The 21,548-nt window shown below is 42.2% G+C and overlaps 1 protein-coding gene across 1 annotated transcript; it reads right to left on the minus strand.

Moving 5' to 3' along the window:
• Positions 1 to 61: 61 nt before the first annotated feature.
• On the minus strand, positions 62 to 13,517 carry LOC119657999 (histone deacetylase 11-like). The gene is made up of 5 exons (XM_038065219.1): positions 13,255 to 13,517; positions 13,076 to 13,186; positions 1,092 to 1,558; positions 921 to 1,029; positions 62 to 518 (listed from the first exon to the last, which is right to left on the minus strand). The coding sequence occupies exons 1-5, from the start codon at positions 13,393 to 13,395 to the stop codon at positions 357 to 359; spliced, it is 990 nt and encodes a 329-aa protein (XP_037921147.1). The 5' UTR covers positions 13,396 to 13,517; the 3' UTR covers positions 62 to 356.
• Positions 13,518 to 21,548: the final 8,031 nt, after the last annotated feature.

A 21,548-nucleotide genomic window follows, 5' to 3' on the forward strand; every position in this document is an offset into this window, starting at 1 on the left:
ACGACTAAACAGAAACGGAAAACGCCTTGACACTATGATGAAAACACTCCAAACAACGTCCTAGTCAAAATAGTTTATTTATTCAAATATCCATTTGTTCAATTCACAGCGACGAGATTCAGTAAAAAAAATATTGCAATCGACGCAAGCTCCATGCAGCGGGGCTTGTTTGGTCGATATACTTATACAGTCAATTTCTATATAAATGCAGGACACTACAGTAAATAAGTGAATATATCATACAACTACCACGTATTAATACACGTTGTTTGGCATTCACAAATACAGGTAACGCAAGTTGCAAATGTAGGGAAGTCTTTTCGAATACAATGTCAGTAAGTTGCAGCATTTTGTGCTCACATTTTAACAGGAAGCAGTCCCTTTAACTTCAGGTTCATTATGGAGTCGGCAATTACTTTAGCTGAAGCCTTCAAATACCCGCCGCTCAGCAACATCACTATGGGAATGTGCTTGGATACCGCCGTTGAAAAGACGTATTCATCACGTTCAATCACTCCCTGAAATTAGGAACGGGTTCAAAATACTGTAACTTCAGATAGTATTGTTAGGAATGGAGGTTTCTTATTAAATTGAAAAATTAATTATTTAACCACTAAAAATTAAATAAAAAAGAGCTAAAATAACAAAAAGCTCCCTGCAATCAAACGAAAAAATTTAAAAAAATCGAAGGCTTGATAACTCTTCGTCTTCAATTTAAACCATGCACAACATATTGCAGCCCAGCCTATAAATCAAATTTATTTACAGTTCAACGTGAGGTTAATATGCAAACATTAGAACTAATCGATAATAGTATTTATAGTTCTGAATGGCGCTCGAACTTTTTATCAGACAATCAATTATCTAAACAAACTCGTTAATCAACTAACCCACAAAGTAAATAAACAACTCACACTCACCTCGGGCGATATCGATAGCAAGCCCAATGGATCATTCGCCAATATATCGGTCCCCGCATTAAATACAATTAAATCTGGATTAAATTTTTCCAGAGAGTTTTGCAAATTGCTAGTCACCAAAAGAAACGTTTATCACCCTTTAAACATCTTCCAAGTAATTGTTGGACTTACATTCTTAATTTCCTTAGATAGGACTCATCAGGTGTTTTCGGCTGTAATTCGACCGCGCACTTGATTGCCAATTTCGCATTGTGATCTTTTGGATAAATCATCGCATTATACATATCCATTATGAATACGCGATTATCGTCCATAAAATCACGTTCATGACCATTACCCTGATGGGCATCCAAATCAACAATCATCACTTTCGATACGGAATTTTCTTCGGTCAAGACTAAATTTATGAGGAGGGTGATGTCAGCGTACGCACAGAATCCTCCCCCATCATCGGCACTGCAGTGGTGAAAACCGCCTCCAAGGTTGATGGCCCAGCCCTCTTGTAAAGCCAATTTTCCGGCCAAGATTGAACCGGCAGTTTGGAAACGCATTGGCCTCAGGTAACCTCTTTGTACAAAATAATTTGGGACGGCAGCCAAGGGCGGAATCTCGGCAATTTTGGCGACATTCAAACTCCACTGTAAATAAAAAATCAGAAGCATTTTTAAAAATTTTTTGTAAGGATTATGGTTAATTGTAAATTGAACAACAAGTTATTCTTCAGCTGAAATGAAGCAAGAAAATTGCATTCCTTAAATAGATTAAATAAACAGGCCTTATTCATAAATCTGCGTCTTTGATGCTATGTTATCGCATGTGTAGATACTACTGAATACTGAATGAACAACGTTCTTAATATCTTAATCCTACGGCGAAAATTATTGCGGGTATTATCTATGCGGCTATTAACTTGCATATAATGCTCTGATAAATTCGAAGCGATTGCCGTTCTTCTACGTATCAGGCAATGATGAACAATGGGGGTATCATGTATAATATATCACTTAGGGACATGATCATATTCCCATGCTGCGATAACAAGGAATAAAACATAATAATGCCAAAGATAATTCCATAATTTCAAACGCATTAGATGAATATGCCCTGTGTTTCCTGCATGTAGTAAGAGAACACTTAACGCGATAGACATGTGTAGGCTAGCAATCTATTAATAAAAAATCAACCATACCCTTGCCAATAAAACATCGACCACGGATAAGGATGGATTCTTTTTGGGATTTTACGTACACGCAACAAAAATTCCATTGACATCCGCTTCGATTCCTCAAGTGGTCCGTGGGTTTCACGTTATAGCTTGTGAGAACCAATTCTCCAGGAGCTTCCTCGGTTCGTGCGTCGCTAAGGTCAACCACACCTAACGCACCTACGACGAGATTCCCAGGAGACCGGTCGATCACATCTGGTTGCCGTAGATCCGCATGGATAAGGACAAGCTCTTCCAACTCTTGCGCCTTCGAATCCCCAGGATTCCCATGGACAACTGGGCAGTTATCAAGGAGGATGAATTCCAGACGAACAACCAACCTTTCTTGCTCCGTATAAACGGAGAGTGGTTGGAAAAAAAGCCTACAAAGTGCGGTTCGGAGTCGGAAAGCAAAGCTAAAAGTGTCCCGTTCCTCAAAACGAACGACGATCTGGATCCAATCAATGTCGCCAACGAACTGTTAGAGAAGATGAGGATCGACGGTTCAACGGGGACTGACGAACCCACCACGCAGATAAATCTTCAACACTCGAAATGTGGCTCGGCTAATCTGCTTGTTTTCCTCCTAGAGGAAGACATCGACATCGCACTGGTACAGAAGCCCTGGATCGGAGGCGACCATCAAAGGTCTCGTGAGCAAATATTATAATATATTCCTTAGCGTGAGGAACGCTGATCGGGATAGACCTAAAGCATGTATCACCGCGAGGAAGAGTCTGCATGCTTCCCTGTGCCCGAACCTGAGTTCCAGCGACCTTGTCGTGGTCAAATTGAAGCACGCGGGGGCAGAGAACGTATATATTTATATACTGATCAGGTCTGCCTGTGGGTAATTTGCACGGTTGAGCAGTCACTGTAATACAAGCACTATACTCTAGCTACCTCCCTAGATATAAAGGAAGCATTCAACAACGTTAGTACCAACGCCATCAAGGAAGCCTTGATCAGTATTAGATTGGAGGGGTATCTTACGCATTGGATAATATCCATGCTAGAAACCAGAACAATTCAGTCTGATCTGGGAAGTAGTCACCTGAGCTGTGAACGGAGGCACCCTCAGGGTGGCGCCATCTCTCCGGTGTTCTGTTTAATAGTGATGGACTAAATTTTATGGATATTGGACAGGAGCGGGGTGAAGGTGATGAGGTAAGTCGACGACTTAGTGATATTAGTATCAACGATATTTCCCTCCATTATGAACGGAGTTGGGGATGGTGTCCCTGTGGGCCGCAAGATGGGGACTGTGCATAAATCCAACTAAAACTAAACTGATACTATTTACCACCAAGAGATTAGTGTAATCATGGATCCGTAGCTAACTTGGAGATTGAGAATAGAACTGCGGATTAAAGAAGCTTGTATAGCTTTTATGTCGGAGACTTGCAGTCTCCGGCCGAGAATGGTTATCTAGATGTACATAGTTGTGGTGCGTCCTATCCTAACGTAGGACTGTATTTTTTAATGGTGGCAGGTTTTGAGCAAAAAGTACAATAAAACGAAGCTTAACAGGATTCAAGAAACCGCGTGTGCAAGTGCAACCGGAGCTCTGCACTTCCTCCCCTAGACCTTCACATTAAATACGTTGTAGCATGCAGTGCTGTCAAACTACGTGAGTCCGGATGCTGGACAGCGAATCCCTACGACCATAGTAACCTCCTAGACGAAGTAGCTCGGCAAATTTGGGCATTCCCCATGGACTAGATCACACGGAATCTGAACTTCACCCGCCACCGCCGTAAGGTTATAACACAATATTCTTCACCGACGGATCAAAAATGGTGTGTGGAGTCGGTGTGGCAGTTTTCTCGAATCCAAGTCATACGGTCCCCAAGCTTTCACCAGTGTATTCCAAGCGGAAGTACTGGCGATACTGGAAGCCTGTCGATAGCTGGGGCTTGATACGAGCCCCAAGCGTAGCATAGCCATTCTGACCGACAGTCAAGCGGCCATTAAGGCCTTTTATTCAGCGGCGACATCCTCCAGGCTGATGGGGCAGTGCAGAAACGCGCTGAACAGTCGCACGCTGGGTTCCCGGTCATAGGAACATAGAGCGTAATTAGCGGACTGACGGACTGTTCAGGCGGGGCTCTGCTCTTAGCAGTTCTTCGGCGGTTACAATCTGTGCCCCACTGGCGACTGTCAAGGATGGAATCTACTCACACTACTTAGCAGCCGCGGACCTCAAGTGGCGTAAGCTTAGCACCTATGCCAAGTCAAGGAAGATTTGGCCCGCTCATAATAAAACCTGATCGCAAGAGCTCTTGTGCCAAATGCGTGAAAATGCATATAAAATAACGGTGGTCGGGACGGTTTGGCTCTAGCAAGAGTCAGGCTACGGAAACCAAGTAAACCATTCGTTGATGATCTCAGAGAGATCTCTAGCTGCAGGAAGGGAGAGCTGCTTTCGTTCGTGAATTCTCATTATAGCAGTCATAGTCTTAGGAGTTTTGGCATTAAAACGGCGCACCACAGCGTTATGCATTAATGGAGACTTCCTATTCGGAAAAATGGTATTTTCAAGAATATGTAGTATCATAGTTTGAAAGGTGACAGCGGTTATTAGAAAACTGGATGTTTGTATGGCCTTTACCGCAACATCTACGAACAAGTGAAGTGAAAAGACGATTTCGATGATCATAACAATAAGAAATTTGTCGACTTTTCATCAATGAGAAACTATTAGGTTTCACCTATTGAGCAGAGGTTTAAGAATACATTCAAAGTATTCCTTGCTTGTCGCGTTTCACGGACTAAAAGGGATAGAAATTTGTAGACAAATTTCAAAACTTCCTTCATAGTGCCTTTGATATGGATTGACCTCACTGGTTCAACTTTTGGCTATCGAAACCAATTTTCGATTGATTTCTGGGATGCGCAAACGCTTTTCGACAACCATTCGAGGGCCAGCAGAATACTCGCTTTTTACCAACTTTAGTGAGAATTCCGGCGATATAGGCAGGTCATCCTACACCTGAGCGACTGTTCGACTGATCTGATGGCTGCCGCACATGAACCAGTTTCTGACAGAATTTCAACTGCGAAATTCCGGTTCACGAAAAGGAGCTTTACAATTGTGCAGTGCTACACACCAATGAAATAATAATAATCGTTAGGCGCAACAATCCAATTGGACCAAGGCCTTGAAGTATGTTGGAGCACTTCATTCAAGACCGTAACGATACATTACAGTACACTATAGGAGGCAATGTGGTCAGCATTGTGCTCGCCCGAGATCTGATCTGATCCTGATTTGACTCAGGTACCCATTCACAGCTGAGTCGACTGGTGTCTGACATCCAGTCACGATAGCAAATTCCTCTGCCACCAGTGAGATTTCAATTTGAGCCATCCGCACACACACACACATACGAAAAGTTCTGATATAAAGAAGAAGGATGCTTTTTATTGTGACGGAGTGATGTTAGGCGACCACAGCGTTTATTACATCAACATCATTAAAGGAGTTCAGGAAGGACGAGTTCAAAACGACTGAATCTACCTACCTAGTTGCATAATCCTATAGGCATTACTTAAAATCAAACGAACTGAATTGTAATAAACACGATATGCCGCAAGAGTCAGCGCTACTTTGTTTTCATCAAACCGGGTTCGTGGTCTTTATTTATATTCATTAAGGTTGCTTCTTTTCTATTGGGTTAGGAGTTTGCTCCGCTACAGCGTCCCACAGTAATTTGTTCAACAAAGAATGTCGCGCGAAAATAAGGAGGTCGCGGGACCTTCTACCGCCCTAACCGCCGGTTGCCCGGAGCTACTAAAGTTCTTGTGGCTTTAACGACTGCCGGAGGGCACGCAAGTCATACTAGCTTGTGCCGACGACGATTATCTATAGATTTTGGCAGCAACCACGGACAAAGTTCATAAGGTGCACGCACGCCCGTGGTCGCGGAGGTGTCGCGGGGGCAGCAAACTTCACGCCCATATCAACTTACGACTACGGGCAAGTAGACATCAGTCTTGGCTTGCATAGTTTTTTTTTTTGTAGCGCTTCATTTTAGCTGACATCAGTATCCCCATATTAAGCGCAGACTTCCTGTGCCACTATGGGCTGCTGCTGACCACAGACAACACAACCTTTCTTAGGTGAATGCTCAGACGATTTCGGATCGGTACCTCCGTGCGCTCATCCAAAGTTTTGCGCATTATTTAGCAAACTGTCATGTTTTCTCGACCTTGGATCTCATCAAGGCTTATCACCAAATCCCCGTAACTCGCGAAGGTATTCCAAAGATAGCAATTTATGCACCTTCGAGATTCTTTGAGTTCACACGAATGGCTTTTAGCCTGTGCATTGCGGTGCAAACCTGGCAGAGATTCATTTAGTCTGTACTACGAAAGTTGGACTTCTGTTCCGTCTATTTGGATGGCATTCTGATCCCCTTTCCAAAAAAGTTCGAGCATTTGGCGTATCCCGGGTACATTTTTCAACGCCTCCTTGATAATGACCAAAGACGATCAAAAACCTTGAGTCGTTTCTCGGGTATGGTAAAACGTTTCCCGCCCAAAGTCGCTCAGTACCAGGCCTTACTTAACGCCTTACTGTCTGCTCTTAAGACCAGAGAATCGCAGAAGGTTGTGCAGTCTCCAGAAACCGTCGAAGCGTCTGAAACCACCAAACAACAGCTGGTAGACGCTACACGTTTGGCATTCCCTCAGCAGGATGCACTCCTAGCCGTGTTCGTCGATGTCTCAGGCATAGCAGTAGGCACTGCCCTTCATCAGATGTCCAGCTGAAAGCTGGCAACCGTTGGGTTTCTTCTCAAAGCAGTTGAATCACACTCAACCGAATTACAGCGCCTACGATCAAGAATTACTAACTGTGTATCTGACCACCAAGTGCTTCCAATTCCCCCTTGAAGGCAGTCAGTTCACTGTGGTCACGAATCATAAATCTCTGACTTTTGCCTTAAGAGATTAATGCCACTTGTGAGTGAAAAAAAATGATTTTTATGTTTGTCCCTTTGAGAATCTCCAAGCGAAAATGTTCTTTGCAAACCCTACAGTCTGCACAGTTATTACTTCCACTCATTCGTCAAAAGTGAGAACTGTCTTGAGTTATTCTAGCTGTTGCAAAGATAATAACTGAAATAATTCTCGAGCGCATCTAAAAACACCTGGAAAGCTTGATTGCCAATGAACCATATGGGTTAACTACGCACTGACACACTTGATGCATGGCATCAAGTTGTATGCTGGTACTGATAACTATCTTAAAAGGTCCGATGCGAATAATAGACATGTTCACATGCCGGATATAGCATTCGTGATCTCCACATCCAAGCTACGACTGAGACAAACTTCTAAAAATACCTAGGAATGCTGCAAGGTGCTCTGCTGTCCGAACTCCTCCGACGTGTAAAGCTGGTGCTGAAATCATATCTCCCAGGGAAGAATAAAATAAGCGCAATGAATGTGTTTATAAGCCCTTTATTGTCCACTTCACCCAGAAGCCATTTGTTCATCTCCATTTGTCGAATGTGCTGTGTGCTGGCGAGCTCTTTGATGAGGCTGAGGAATTTATATGTGCCATACAGGATGGCGTGATCGCTATCTGCGCTTATAAAAAGCTCATAATAAAGAGCGGGTAAAGAACGATCAATGCAGAATGTGTGGTTCGGCGTTAGGGACTGCATTGTTACAGCGCGGATGCAATATACGGACAGGAATAAGGCTGTATGAAAGGCGATCTATCAAAACGTTGCATACTAGAATGGTCCGATTGCGAGAGCATGTCCCGTTTGCCAATAAGAGTCGGATTCGATAGTTCTACTTATAGCATAAATTGGAACCAGCAAAAGTGATTGTTATATAGCACATAACAAGCCTAACGTTCTGTTACTTGACTATACTCCACGTATATTATAGATGTTGTTATCCCCCCTGATAGTAACATTGAACGGAAATCCATGAAGAAGAAGGTGAACTATAAGCTACTTAGTGTTTCTTGTTCACTCCTTGATGAAGTATAGGGCATCCACGCAGTCAGACTGTGCAAGTTTCGCTATCACCACACTCAACGCTCTGCAAGCACAGCAGCGAGACAAACACGAGGCGAACACAGGCATCCATGATGACTAGGATTCAAACCCAGAGCAGCGAGATTAGGAGGCTGACGCTCTACCCCTTCAACCATTGCACCGTCAAACTATGAGCTACTGGCTCGGGAAATCAAAGAAATTTGACATCTCGAGAAGGTGGTTGTAGTTCCCATAATATAGTGAGCTACAGCTTATACCTAAATCCTTTACAGCATATCTCTAGATGTCCTCGGACTCTCACATTGTCTGGTTCAAACCATGGAGAAACAAACCATTCTGCAAACGTGCCCAATGTTGATATACCCCCGGCCGCCATCACTAAAACCCCTATATATTTTAATTAGGTAGAATTGTCCGAACCTAAATATTTGGTACTTATTGCTCACTTTATATAAGCTTATAAGAGCAAACCCCAACTCAATAGATTAAATTTTATTCAATTGACCCCGCTGGGGTAATTCAAGTTATAGAATTGAATGATAACCGCTTAGCCCTCAATGCATAGACCAGGAAACCTGGAGCACATGCCTTCCTGGACTTAATGATTAAAAATAACTCAGCTTAAAGATAAGTAAAATAACTCTCGAGTTTCTCCACTACACACCTGCATTCGCTATCTCAAGACGATTTTTTAAGTGCTGCTTATCAGCTTCAAATACTCAAGTTTACAAAAAAAAGATGCAACTGTCTGGAAATGTTCGGGGAAACGAAAAGTATGTATGTCCAAGGATAAAAACACTTATTGATACTGTCAAACAAATAACGATGTGTACATATCAGCTAGTTCTTATCGCAACGATGACTGGACTTACATTTAAGAATAGCTGAAAATACTATTATTTTACTTTTTTTGTTAAAACTAAACTATAAGAAATCGGGAAACCAAAGATAAACGACGCATCCTAGAAAGATGTTTTCAATGTTCTGCCCAGTAATGCAACCAGGCCCACTAATGTAATCATGTCGTACTACGAAGTTTGGTTGGTTCAAGTCTTCCCAAGGCAGTTACATTCTTCTTCTACTGTTCGGCGTCATGTGCTCTTGGGGCGACATCCCCAGTTAGTAGATTCCGCTGTATGGTGTAACCAGCAATGGAATTGTCACCCTTCTGATCCATTCTAGTCACATTGTCCAGGGGCTTCCTGTGAGCCGATCAAATCCTTCGTTCGAAATCGTTTCATGCCAGCTCTCCTCCTATGTCCATTAATGCAAATAGGGAAAATGCGACGACCCATAAGACTGACAACCTTAGTTTTGTTGGTGTTTATCTTCAGTCAGACTACTTATTCTCTTCCCTAATTTAGAGCCATTTGGCCAAACAGATTATCAACGATCCAAATACTTAAAATGGACTCCTCCCGTTGGAAAATAATTATATGTTCTTTCACGCCAAAATAGTAGTTTCACCTGCCCAATTACCATATCCGTTGAAAAAAGCAATTCTTGTTACATTTTTAGCAGAAACTTGCTTTATAGCAATATATGACAAACTCAACGTCCCCGAAACGAAAGGTATTAAAACGAAAAAATCAGTATGTTGTTTACCGCACATTAATTTTTCTTCTTTTTCTTCAGCCTTTGTCCCGTTCACAAGCGGGGCCGGCTCGTTGCGATCGCTTTTGCCATTTGGCTCTATCGAACACCTGATCTGGGTGCAATCTTGAGGCTTTTAAGTCCCCATCCAGCGTATCCATCCACCGTTTACCATCGACTTCGATGTTCAGACCAATTTTGGCAAGTGAATTCTCGTTAGCACGAATTTTCCACAATCGACGCAACCCCATAACGATCGCAGATATCCTCATTCCAGATGTGATCGAAACGTGTCACGCAACATCTGCATCCTCATTGCCGCAAGACGCCGTTCATTATCTTTTATAGTTGGCTAACACTCAGAACCATAGAGAGCGACAGAACGGACGACATTGTGGTAAATTTTAGATTTGAGACGTCGATCACAAAGAACACCTGTTCTGGAACGCCACTTTATCCAGGTTGCGTGAATGCGTGAAGCAATTTCATAACGCAGCTCTTCTTTGGCTGATAGCGTTAACACGAGGTGTTTAAATCGCTCAGTTTTGGGCAGGTCACTGCCGCTGACAGTGATTGTACCTGTTTCACATTTGTGGGAAAGCGCACCACTAAATAAACACTAACATGCTAATCAGCGTGGAAAGTCTTGTGAGTATGCTCTTCATTCTTTGCTTTCAAAGATAGAGTATGCTACTCTGCAGAATGAGTATGTGATGGGGGTGTTCGAGGACTTTGAAAGGATGCTTGGCTGTGCGCCTGTCCAAAATGCTGCCCCAAGGAGGTGTGCTATCGTCAATTCTATGGAGGATGCTGATCGACTCACTATTATGCAAATTACAAAATTTGCCAATACAAGATCAAGCTTATGCTGATGACGTAGCATATACATATAAGATATATAAGAAATATACGTGTGATTTAGTTGACAATTGGTGCCTCAGGCATGGACTTTCATTTAACTCAAATAAAACCATAATATTATTGTTAATATTATGTACTGCAACTTGGGAGCTCATGGTGAGAACTGATGGACGTGCGAGGCCTCGGAACGAAGCAGCATGGGAGATTCATTCACTCTATACGCGGGCTCGTTTCGGGATAGTACTTTTCTACTGGTACGTACCAAATGTGTCTGAAACTTTTAGTATGAACTTTTCATATCATAACATACTACAAAAATCATAATACAAAAAATAGAAAACTGGATAGACTTTGCTTTCCTGAGATGAGGGGTACAACCCTTTAACTCACGGAAGAAGTTAAATATCTGGAAGTCACTCTAGATAAAAAGCTTTTTTGGAAGAAACATTTAGAGGTAAAGTTGAAAGGAGCTCTGACAATCTGTGGGCTGTGCAGACGGACCTTTGCCTCAACATTGGGACCCAGGCCTGATGTGGTAATATGGATATACGTTGGTACCATTAACCCGATGTTTGCTTATGCATCTGTAGTGTAGTGGGCTAAGGTGAGGCAAAGAAGATTTCACCGGAAACTAGCCGCACTGCAAAAAACATGAGCACGACATTCCGCGCAGCTCTAAATGCATTACCCATTTGCAGCCGCTGGATACATTTATTCAACGTATTGCAATGAGAGCAGCTCATAGACTAATTCCCTTAGATCTATGAAGAACAATAAACGTCGAGGGCACAGAGCATGGAAAGAATTACTGACAGAACTGAATCCAGTTCTTACAACGCCTACTGATTTTCGGGTCCCCATACACCTGTTTGGTAGAAGATATGAAGTTACCCTGAAATGCAAAAAGAACTGGGATTGGAATGCGAGGTGGGATACACGGACGCCTTCTACCCCTATGCTTCAAAAATAAAAAAGTTCTAAAGGTTCTGGAGTCGGAATATACTTCTCAAATAAAAACGAGCTTTTCTTTTGGGACAATATTCAACGGTTTTTCAAGCTGAAGTATATGCGATCCTAAGGGCGGCAAACGAGGTGCTTGACGAGTGATTAAAGGACAGGCGCATCACAATCTGCAGTGGTAGCCAGGCTGCACTGAGGGCGTTGAGTGGTCCTTTCATCATGTCGTCCAGGAATGCAGAAACCGTTTGAACTCTATCTGTAGATTCAATACGGTGAAACTACTCTGGGTACCTGGTCACTGTGGTGTAGAGGGAAATTAAATCTCGGGAGCCTTAGCAAAAGAGGGTTCCTTCTCCGCCATCCCGGAACCAGAATCAGCAATTGCAGTATCAGTAGCATTGGCTAAAGATGTCTTAATAAACTGGAAACAAACTTTCCATAATGACAGGCGACAGAGCCTAAATACTACTAGAGACACCAAACTTTGCCTGTGAGAACCTAACATGCATACCGCAAAGTTTATCTGGTAGAAAAGTAGGAAGACTTGCAGGAGTATTGTAGGCATTCTGACTGGCCATAATTCACTCGCTAGACATATGTTCAGAATAGGAATTGCACAAGATGATATGCGTCTCTCCTGTAAGCGTGTGTGTGATTCAGTTAGAATAGGTAGCATCACATCCATTAACGTAAATCCTGCGATACATTCAACGAATCCGGGGTATTCCGTTTGACAGGGGAGTCGAGTACAATGGCACATCACGGGCTAGTGCTCAGAGGCTATAGCTTCTCTCCCACCGCAAACATACACACACGCACACATCTGAATTAGTAGTGTACTTGACAAAGCGCGGCAGAATAGTTCATTATGGACTTAACTTTCACTTGCAATATTATATTTTTTGTCGCCACTGTATATTTTGGTGAAACGGAGTTAGTCATCTTTCAAATTATTCCGACGATATGCAAATGGCGGTAAGGGCACAAAACAAATATTCACAAAATTTCGCAACTTGTTAACAATTCCTGCTTAAAAACTCACTTGAAACAATATATGGAACCATTATATTCAGACGCCCTATTGGCTAGATTAGTTCATGTTAAAACATGTCATGCATTAAAAGCGAAAAAAAAATTAAAGGAACAGTACTATGATTTCAACAGAAAACAGGACGCCTTAGTCACTGAAAACGGATACTCTGACGAGTAGATTTTCCTTTGAAATTAATTCGATATTAGGTAGATGCTCTACATTTGCTTGGCGCCACTCTGCGAAAAAACGTTCAATATTTCACAACATTCACGGGTTCAAGGTCGAAATATATTGTATATTGTCTGGCACTATACCAAAAAATTAAGAACGATTGCTGCATTGTATCTTTAGCTGATATGGATTCGAGAAAGATTACGTTAAAGTGAATTTTATCGATTCAAATAATTTTGACCGTAGATAGTTTAAATGTAAGAGTTTGAAAGCAATTAAAATCTATAAGTTCTGCATTGAATGGTATCCTACTCACCTTCAAACTGTCCAAGTAACGCTCTGTGTGTACTTTGCGTAAATCAGTTTCGCTAATCTCTTCAGGCTTGTGAGTTTGGCCCTCTGCCATGAAGGAACCCTCTTTCAACAACTGAAAAAATAAAGGGCTCAAATCAGATATTGCGTACAATCTAAAATGAAATGTTGCTATATTCTTACCCGCATGATATTTGCACCCTTGGCCGCATCGAAAGGATGTAATCTCTGCAGTCCACAAAACTTGACACCATAATGGTCTGAATAAACTACCGGAAAACGGAACCCCGGATTTTCGTGATGCACCTTTTTCCTCCCTCCCATTTTGCCGGCACAGCAACTGACCACAATAAATAGTTTACATCCGGTTATATCAATTCCTTCGGTTCATCTGACATGCACATCTGACAACGTACATACCTTGACTTCCCCATTATTCTTGCTTTTGCTGTACGAGAGGCTGGTAGCTTTCAGCAAGCTTTCAAGTTTGCTAGGGTGATATCCCAGCATTGATTTCAAACCGGGCGGTCGAGCTGATTCCGCGAAAGCAGCAAATACGTACGGACATGTTTGTATACAAATGAAGTTCAAGATAACAACGCACCATTGTAGGGTTTATTTATGCCAATGTTGATTTAAAAGTATATGATAACTATATTATTCTAAAAGTCGACGCAATGTAGATAAACCAAGTCGGCGCGTAATTGAACCCCTCGAAGTAAACAAAAGCGTTATGACTGCCGATAACAGTTTTTATTCAATGGAATCTAGATGTGCTCGTGAGTGAAGGGAAATAAGGACGAAATAGCATGCAAATGAGCTGCAGTCATTTCGGTGCAAGACAACCCGTATAATGATACGGTGTGTTTCATAACTATAAGAACAGCTCTGATTTGGTTGGTTTAACCTTTAACTGAAATTTTACCTACACTATGTAAAATCCGTATGCGTAAACGACCAATTTTACGAATTTTTCTGATATTATAAGAAATTTGCACCAAATATGTTAAATGCGGCCATCCAGTAAACCATGTACTCCCTAGTCAGTCAAAAAATGAAACCTGCTGTTATCAGCTTTGAAAACATAAGCGAACTACTATGCACTCTGCGTTTGCCAGGCAAATTTAGGAATATAAGCCTCATTACCATTCAGGCGACTACAGAGGAAACTTCAGAGTCGCAGAAGGATACCTTTTACGAGACAATTGACCCGGTTCTCAAAGCCTGTCCTAAGTATAATATCAAAATCATACTTGGAAATTTTAACGGTCAAGTTGGGACGGAGCCCGTATTCAGGCGATACGTCGGCTCCCGTAATTTACATGAGAATACCAATGATAACGGACTGCGAATTATTCAGTCAACAGTATCGTAAGAAATTGTTCTTGGAAGTACTTGGTTTGAACAGAAAGCGGTCTACAAACATACGTGCGCCTCTCCAGACGGGACCACTTTCAAACAAATTGCCACGTGCTGATTGAACACCACCACCTCTCCGCCTTCATGAATGAACGTATGCAGGGAAATCTGACTTCCTATAGAATGGGCATATTAGAGCGATGGGTTGAGTATTTTGATGAACTGCTTAACAACCAAAATATTGGAGAGCTGGAGATCCCGCCAAGACAACGAACAAATGCTGATACCATCAAGCATGGAGGAAACAGTAACTACAATTCATCGGCTTAAAAATCATAAGTCGCCAGGAGTCGATGGAATTACAGCCGAATTGGTTAAATATGCAGGCGACAAACTACACCAAGCGGTTCATCAACTGATGCTCAAGATGTAGAGCAGCGAATCAATGTCTGACGACTGGCAACGAGGCATTATCGATCCCATACATAAAAAGGAGGACAGTGCAGCAATTGCTGAGTACCATCTATAGAATATTCTGCGCTATCTTGCTAGGCCGGATAGCCCCATAAGCCCAGAGTGTCATTGGCCCACATCAAAGATTCTTCACTCCACGCAAATTAGCAACAGATCAGATTTTCTCTCTGCGGCAAGAACTACTGGAATATAGCCATCAGTTGCACCATGTTTTCATCGACTTCAAGGTTGCCTATGATAGCATAGTCAGGGTAAAACTATACACCGCCATGAGAAAATTTAATATCCCGACGAAATTGATAAGTCTGACTAGGCTGCAAGGCCAGATAAAAAGAGGTAGAATCACTTTCAAGACATGCACATTAACGCAAGACGAAGTACATGGTTGCAGAGCAAGGCCCAAAGAACAAAGAACCAACAACGTCGAATCGCACTAGTCAAACGAAAACAATAAAAATAGGAGACTACAATTTTGAGATCGTTAAAAATTTCTTCTATCTAGGGTAGAAAATCACAACAGCTATAACGATTAAATCCGCGCATGGTTCTTGCAGCCAACAGAGCCTATTTCAGCTTACAAAAACTGTTTGGATCGAAACGTCTCACCATAGAATCAAAACTCTTATTGTACAAGACTATGATCTTGTCAGTCGGTACGTATTATTCGGAAACCTGGGTTCTTAGCAGGAAAAATTGCGAAATATTAACTGCGTTCTAGAGAAGAATCCTTCGAAGAATCTTTGACCCCCTACAAGAGGATGGACGATTCCGTAACCTACATAACGACGTAATCTATGAACGATACCATGACCGTCTGGTTGTGGATAAAATCTGGCTCAATAGGTTGCGCTGGTCACCTATTCTGTATGGATGAGGATGATCCAGCCCGGAAAGTCTATAAGGGCAATATCTATGGTAGAAAAAGAAAACGAGGCAGACCCTGCATGAGGTGGTACAATAGCGTAGGTCACGACACTAAACACCTTTTAAAGATATGGATTTGGTGGACCTCGGCGCAAAACCGGGGTGTCTGGAGGTCCTTATTAAGGTAGATCGAGACCGGATACCGGTTGTTGCGCCGTTGATGATGATAAATGAAATACACAATTTTGATTGCTTACAATGCGTTTTCTATACAATACTTGCTGTGCGACCTATATGATAAGCAATTTTCAGCGAACCAGTTAATATAAATCGGAAAACCGGAAGCTAAAGGTTTCAGGTATGAAAGGTTTCGTGGTTTCCTATGTGAGAAACGATGAGTGCATGACGGTTCCGTGTGTACATAATTCGAATTTCAACGGTCCTCTATTTTTAAAGAGTGACTTACACAAATAATTTGATCTGGGAGATAATGTATTGATAGTAGTCAACCTCATACGCTTCTCATTAGGAGTTCAATACAACAGGTACAAAAAAGGGCTTAGGAGAAGTAGATACATGACTGAAATTTTAATGTTTCACTCGAAGGTCAAATATTCTCATGATTTATAACGTCATCATTGTGTGACAGTGAATCGATTTTAGTAAAGTTTTGTTTTACACAAAACCTTACTAAAATGAAAAACGATTTCTTTAATGTTTTCTGTAATGAGTAGGAAATTTGGTGAATTGCTCAATAGTGAGCGAAAATTAGTGATGCAATTGGACGACAAGTCTTTAAGGGAAATAGGAAAAATTTTCCTAGAGAAGTCATTCTCTTCATTCTCAAAACGAATATTTCAGCTCTGGCCAAGCTCTGGTCAATAAGGCGGATTTGCGCTCAATATAATTCGTAGGCACGGTCACGCTGCTCCCAGGGCAGAGGTGAGGCAACGTCTGACGATTTGCCTCTGCCCTGGTAAGAAACCGTAAAGCCGTCGTCGCTTGACTTTTTCATTCTGTCATTCAAAGTGTCGTTGTGAAGAAACCGGCAGAATCTTAAAGATAAGAGGAGACAGAAGTAGGTTACTTTTAACTTCGTCTGTAAAACGGGGTTTTTCGAGTCCGGGTTATGAGAAGGGCGAGCATCCCCACCTATTTCTAATAAAAGTTAAGTAAGTTAGGCTTACGAAATCCGTTTCTCTGACTTATAATCGTCGGAGAGCGAAAATCAGGAGGATAATGAAGAAAAAGTGGTGTATCAACCCTCCGGGAATTCGGGGTCGCAGGTCAAATATAATTGTTATTTTACTTAGAGCTACTTATACAGTCGTTTCAGCACGTGCACCTCTCTAATTTAGGAGTTATTTACCTATGATATTACAATGACAATAATAACAATAATGTGTCATTTGGGGTAGTTACTTTAAACCAATTAAAGGCTTTTCTGGGCGTTCTATACTTCGACGGTGTGCAAAAAATCGACGCTGTGACAACCCCGCCTTCCAGAGCGATGATCCAAACTCGGGCGTCCATACTTCATTCAGATTGACTTTGTTATATATGAATGAAGTATGATCGGGCAAGACGGGATCATCACTCTGGAAGGCAACAATGTCACAGTGTCGATTCGAGTTTATCAGTTGCCGTCTCCGATTCGATGACAAATCTACGCGTGCAGAAAGGCACGCCACAGACGATCTAGCACCAATTCGGGACATTTGGGATAACTTTATAAGAAACAATCAAAAAAGTTATAAACCAAGCGAGTTTTTTAATATTGATGAGAACTGTGTTTACATCAAATCCAAGCCAGCGAAGTATGGGATAAAGACCACTTCTATGCACAACTCAAAAACTTTTTATATATACAATGCTATCCATGTACCGCAAGAGTACCAACAGGACGAGCTGAGAGCGTACTTTCTCACTATATGCGTAAATTATGTGAACCAATTCACAGCACAAATAGGACGAATTCTTTCAATCAAGACCGATTGACGTGAAATTTGGGGTTTGAGTAGAAGGTGGCATAAGAAACAAAAGTTATATTGCGTCGATGTGCGCCTCCGCCCCAGAGGGATGTGGATCCCCCCTCCCTCTAAGGAGTAGAAATGCTTTTTCGAAATAACCACAAAAATCGATTAAATGATCGATTCTAAGCAAAAAATGTTTAGAGAACATTTTTCGTACAAGTTGTAGTTTTCGAGTTATTCATGTTCAAACATGTCGTTTTTAATCAAAAAATGTTTTCCAACGGTTTTTGGCAAATAACTCGAAAACCGTGCATCATGCGTCATGGAGAAATGATATAAGGCTGAAATAAAGCATATTAAATAGCCCCGGGACAAAGGCTGAAGAAAAAGAAGAAATAACAAAAAGAATGAATCGTTCCATTGTTTCCGTAGGTGCAATGTGAACTGAGTTATAACTCGTTAAACGTAAATTCGTTCTCTAAAAAAATTAATATTTTTCAAATAACACAAATTCCGTAACTTTTAGTGGAAATTCATCTAAAGCTCTTTTGAAGTGCTTGAAAAGTGATTGATAGAAGTCCGTGGGATAAATAATAAAGGAGTTATGATCAAAATAATGTAATTACCTGAATTTTTGATATAAAAATCAATGAAAACAAAAACTCATATAAATTGAAAGTAAGCCAAATCCCTTGACAAAATACTGTATTTAACCACTTGCAATAAATTCGGATGTAAGATCACTACGTAAGGCCAATTGTGATTCTGACCGCATGCAAGTAAGGACGAAATGTCGATGTTGACTAACGAAAACATACATATCACGCGAACACGAGCAGGTCTCAGAAATTCGACGTTGATAATTTCAGAGACAGACGAATAAAGGCTGCATACACTACAGAGCCATCCAATTGCTTCAATAGAACATCGCTAGCCGAACTCGACGTAGAAAAAACGTGGTCAAACCTAAAAGATGGAATAAAAACATCCGCAGAAAAGACAATCGGTTTCCAAACGGGTGCGTTTGGCCCGTAATGATTGGTTCGACGAGGAATGTCGTGATACAATCTACAAGAAGAACGAAACTTACTGTAAATACGTAGAACCTCCCACAAGGGGAAAACAAGAAACTTATGGCGGACTTATTCGAAACCGGACGTGCAGGAAAAAAACGCGAAAATACAACAATGACAGAATATTAAAATTTGACAACCACATGAAAAATAAAAATGTACGAGCCACATACAGCGCGATGAAAGTTTTCGTACGAGGCTGTAGGCCGAAGACAAGTCTCTGTATCTCTGTTATCACCAAGGAAACATCCTAAGTAACCCCGACGATATCAAGAAAAGATTGATGGAAAACTTTAAGAAGCTGCTCAACCAAGTAGAAGCGCCAGTGAGAAGTACAGCTTTGACGGGTCTGGAAATTATAAACAACACACAACAGTCGAACCTCCTTCTATTGAAGAGATGAAAGCAGTCCTGCGCGACCAGAAGCTGAACAAGGCTCCGGCATTCGATGGTATTCCAGCTGAACTATTACAGAGAGGAAATTGCCTGGACAATCTCCTCCATAAACTTATTTTACAAATTTGGACAAATGAAAAATTACCTGACGACTGACATTGATATATAAATGATTAAAAAACTAAAATGAAACGTTTCCCTGCGACCCCCATTCATACGAGCTGATTTTGTTGTGGTATTGACGAATTGACGATGGCAACATTCCAGTTATTGCAGGGCTTTGAAGTCTGTTAGAGTACTTTATTCACGGCCCTAACGGTAAACTACAGTACACTGTAGGAGGCAATGTAGTCAGCCTTACATTCGCCCGAGATTATTACCCTGATTAGAGTCAGGCAGTCATTCACAGCTAAGTCGACTGGTATCCGACATCCAGTCACGACAACACGTCTAGGCGCCACGACCAGGAGCATAGCTCCGCCGGCTGCAACTGTTTCGCCACAATCTGTGGCTACTACTTCAGCAGTTTCGCGTAGGCAGCGAATGAAATGGGCTGAAGAAATGAAACTCTTCATCATCCGCTCCTACTACGAAATAACGGCGTGGGCGGGTACAACATCTTACCGCTCCTTTTTGCACAAAAAGATTCGTCAAGCGTTTCCCGCGATTCGCGCACGTGACTGTGCAGGGAGTCGCAGACCAGTACCGCTTTATTACTCGCAGCGTCACAATCCCGGCCACCTTCAGGGAGCGTGTTCGACTTGAGGTCATCGAGGAAACTGGTGACCGACAGTCGATGGGGACAGAGGTGGCGCGATCAACAACACTACGCCGCACTGCAGGCAACAGTTTCAGGACTCGCCGAAGCACTCTTCTCTACCGTCCAGCTGAGGTTTCCGTTGAGGTTCGAGATGAATTCCAAAAAGCGTGTATAGAATTCTCAGGTATGGATCCTTTGCATAGGCCAAGTAGTCCCAAGCTCTATGTATCTCCAGCAACTCCGGGAATTCTATCTCAAATCAATGATAAGATTGCATCTCGGCTGTGTGCTGATATGTTGCTGCTGCAACTACAATTACTTGTGTATTGTGGTGCAGTTGCGGCTATCAAATTGCACGGTAAGAAGATTCGCTTTCGTGTTATGGGTTTGAGTGACCGAAGAGATCCACCATTTAAAATTCGTCTGGAACGTCGACGGGACTCACTAAGGCAGGATATTGCTAGATGATTCAGATCAGCACTGACAATGCCAGCAGACCGGTATAAAAGAAAGTGCAGATGGTTTACCAGAACTATGCCATCGCTAGTGAGACACCCGTAGTTGAAATTCTGAACACACTAAAGCAGAAACTTTCTGTGATGTGCAGTCGGTTACAACGGTATGGAGAAAATCATTCCAGACCAGCGGAGCTTTTTTCAGATTTATCAACGAGTCCCAACAGATCTTCCAGACAGTACAGTTTTCGGTGACAGAAGCGAAAAAGTATGCGGATGGACTTTGGGGGTTACCCGCCCAGCATGCTAAGCATGCTGAGTGGATCACCGCCAAAGGCACCCGCCATGCCAATTCGCCTGGCATGAATTATGCGGATGTTACCGAAGAGGAAGTTCGACGAACCGTAAACAGTTCGAAGAACTGGAGGGCCCCAGGTTTGAATCGGGTGCAGAATTTCTGATATAAGAAATTTACCAGTGTACACAATCGGTTGGCACACAGTATAAATAAGGTCATGAGTCAGCGGGGATTACCTACCTTATCCCTAGGAAGGACACGGTGCTGGACCCCGCAGACACAAGACCGATTACTTGCTTACCAACCCTCTACAAATTCATAACGTCCATTATTAGTGGAAGGGTCAATGCGCATCTCGAGACCAACAACAATCTGCCCGAGGAGCAGAAGGGCTGCCGGGTTGGATCAAGAGGTTGCAAAGAGCAACTCATTATCGACTCGGTAGTTGTAGGACATGCAACTAGAGGCCAAAGAAACCTCTTTAGTTACTATAACGATTATGCCAAGACTTTCGACAACGTCCCGCATACCAGGCTAATCGAAGTCCTACATATGTATCGCATTAATCCGAAACTAATAAAGTTTTTGGCGACAGTCATGGAAGGGTGGCATACCACCCTATCAGTGCGTACATCTGAGGGTGCTAATACCTCAGAACCCATAGACAAGTTCAGCCATTCGCAAAGGTCATCACGAGCCGCATGCCAGACACATCGAAGCTATGACCGAAAAAAACTTCTACAAGTACCTAGGAATTCTGCAAAGGACCCATGCTCGAGTTGGTGATCTAAAGGATGCTTTGCTGTCCGAATTCCTGCGACGTGT

This window comes from Hermetia illucens, chromosome 5 (genome assembly GCF_905115235.1).
Source record: "Hermetia illucens chromosome 5, iHerIll2.2.curated.20191125, whole genome shotgun sequence".
NCBI classification, from domain to species: Eukaryota; Metazoa; Arthropoda; class Insecta; order Diptera; family Stratiomyidae; genus Hermetia; species Hermetia illucens.

What these genes read in the sequence shown, in the direction of transcription:
- LOC119657999 (XM_038065219.1), bottom strand. Translation starts at nt 13,395, where the DNA reads ATGGGAGGGAGGAAAAAGGTGCATCACGAAAATCCGGGGTTCCGTTTT. An exon ending in AGGGTGCAAATATCATGCGG is followed by an intron (nt 13,187 to 13,254) that starts GTAAGAATATAG and finishes TTATTTTTTCAG; the next exon opens with TTGTTGAAAGAGGGTTCCTT. An exon ending in TATCTAAGGAAATTAAGAAT is followed by an intron (nt 1,030 to 1,091) that starts GTAAGTCCAACA and finishes TTTGGTGACTAG; the next exon opens with CAATTTGCAAAACTCTCTGG.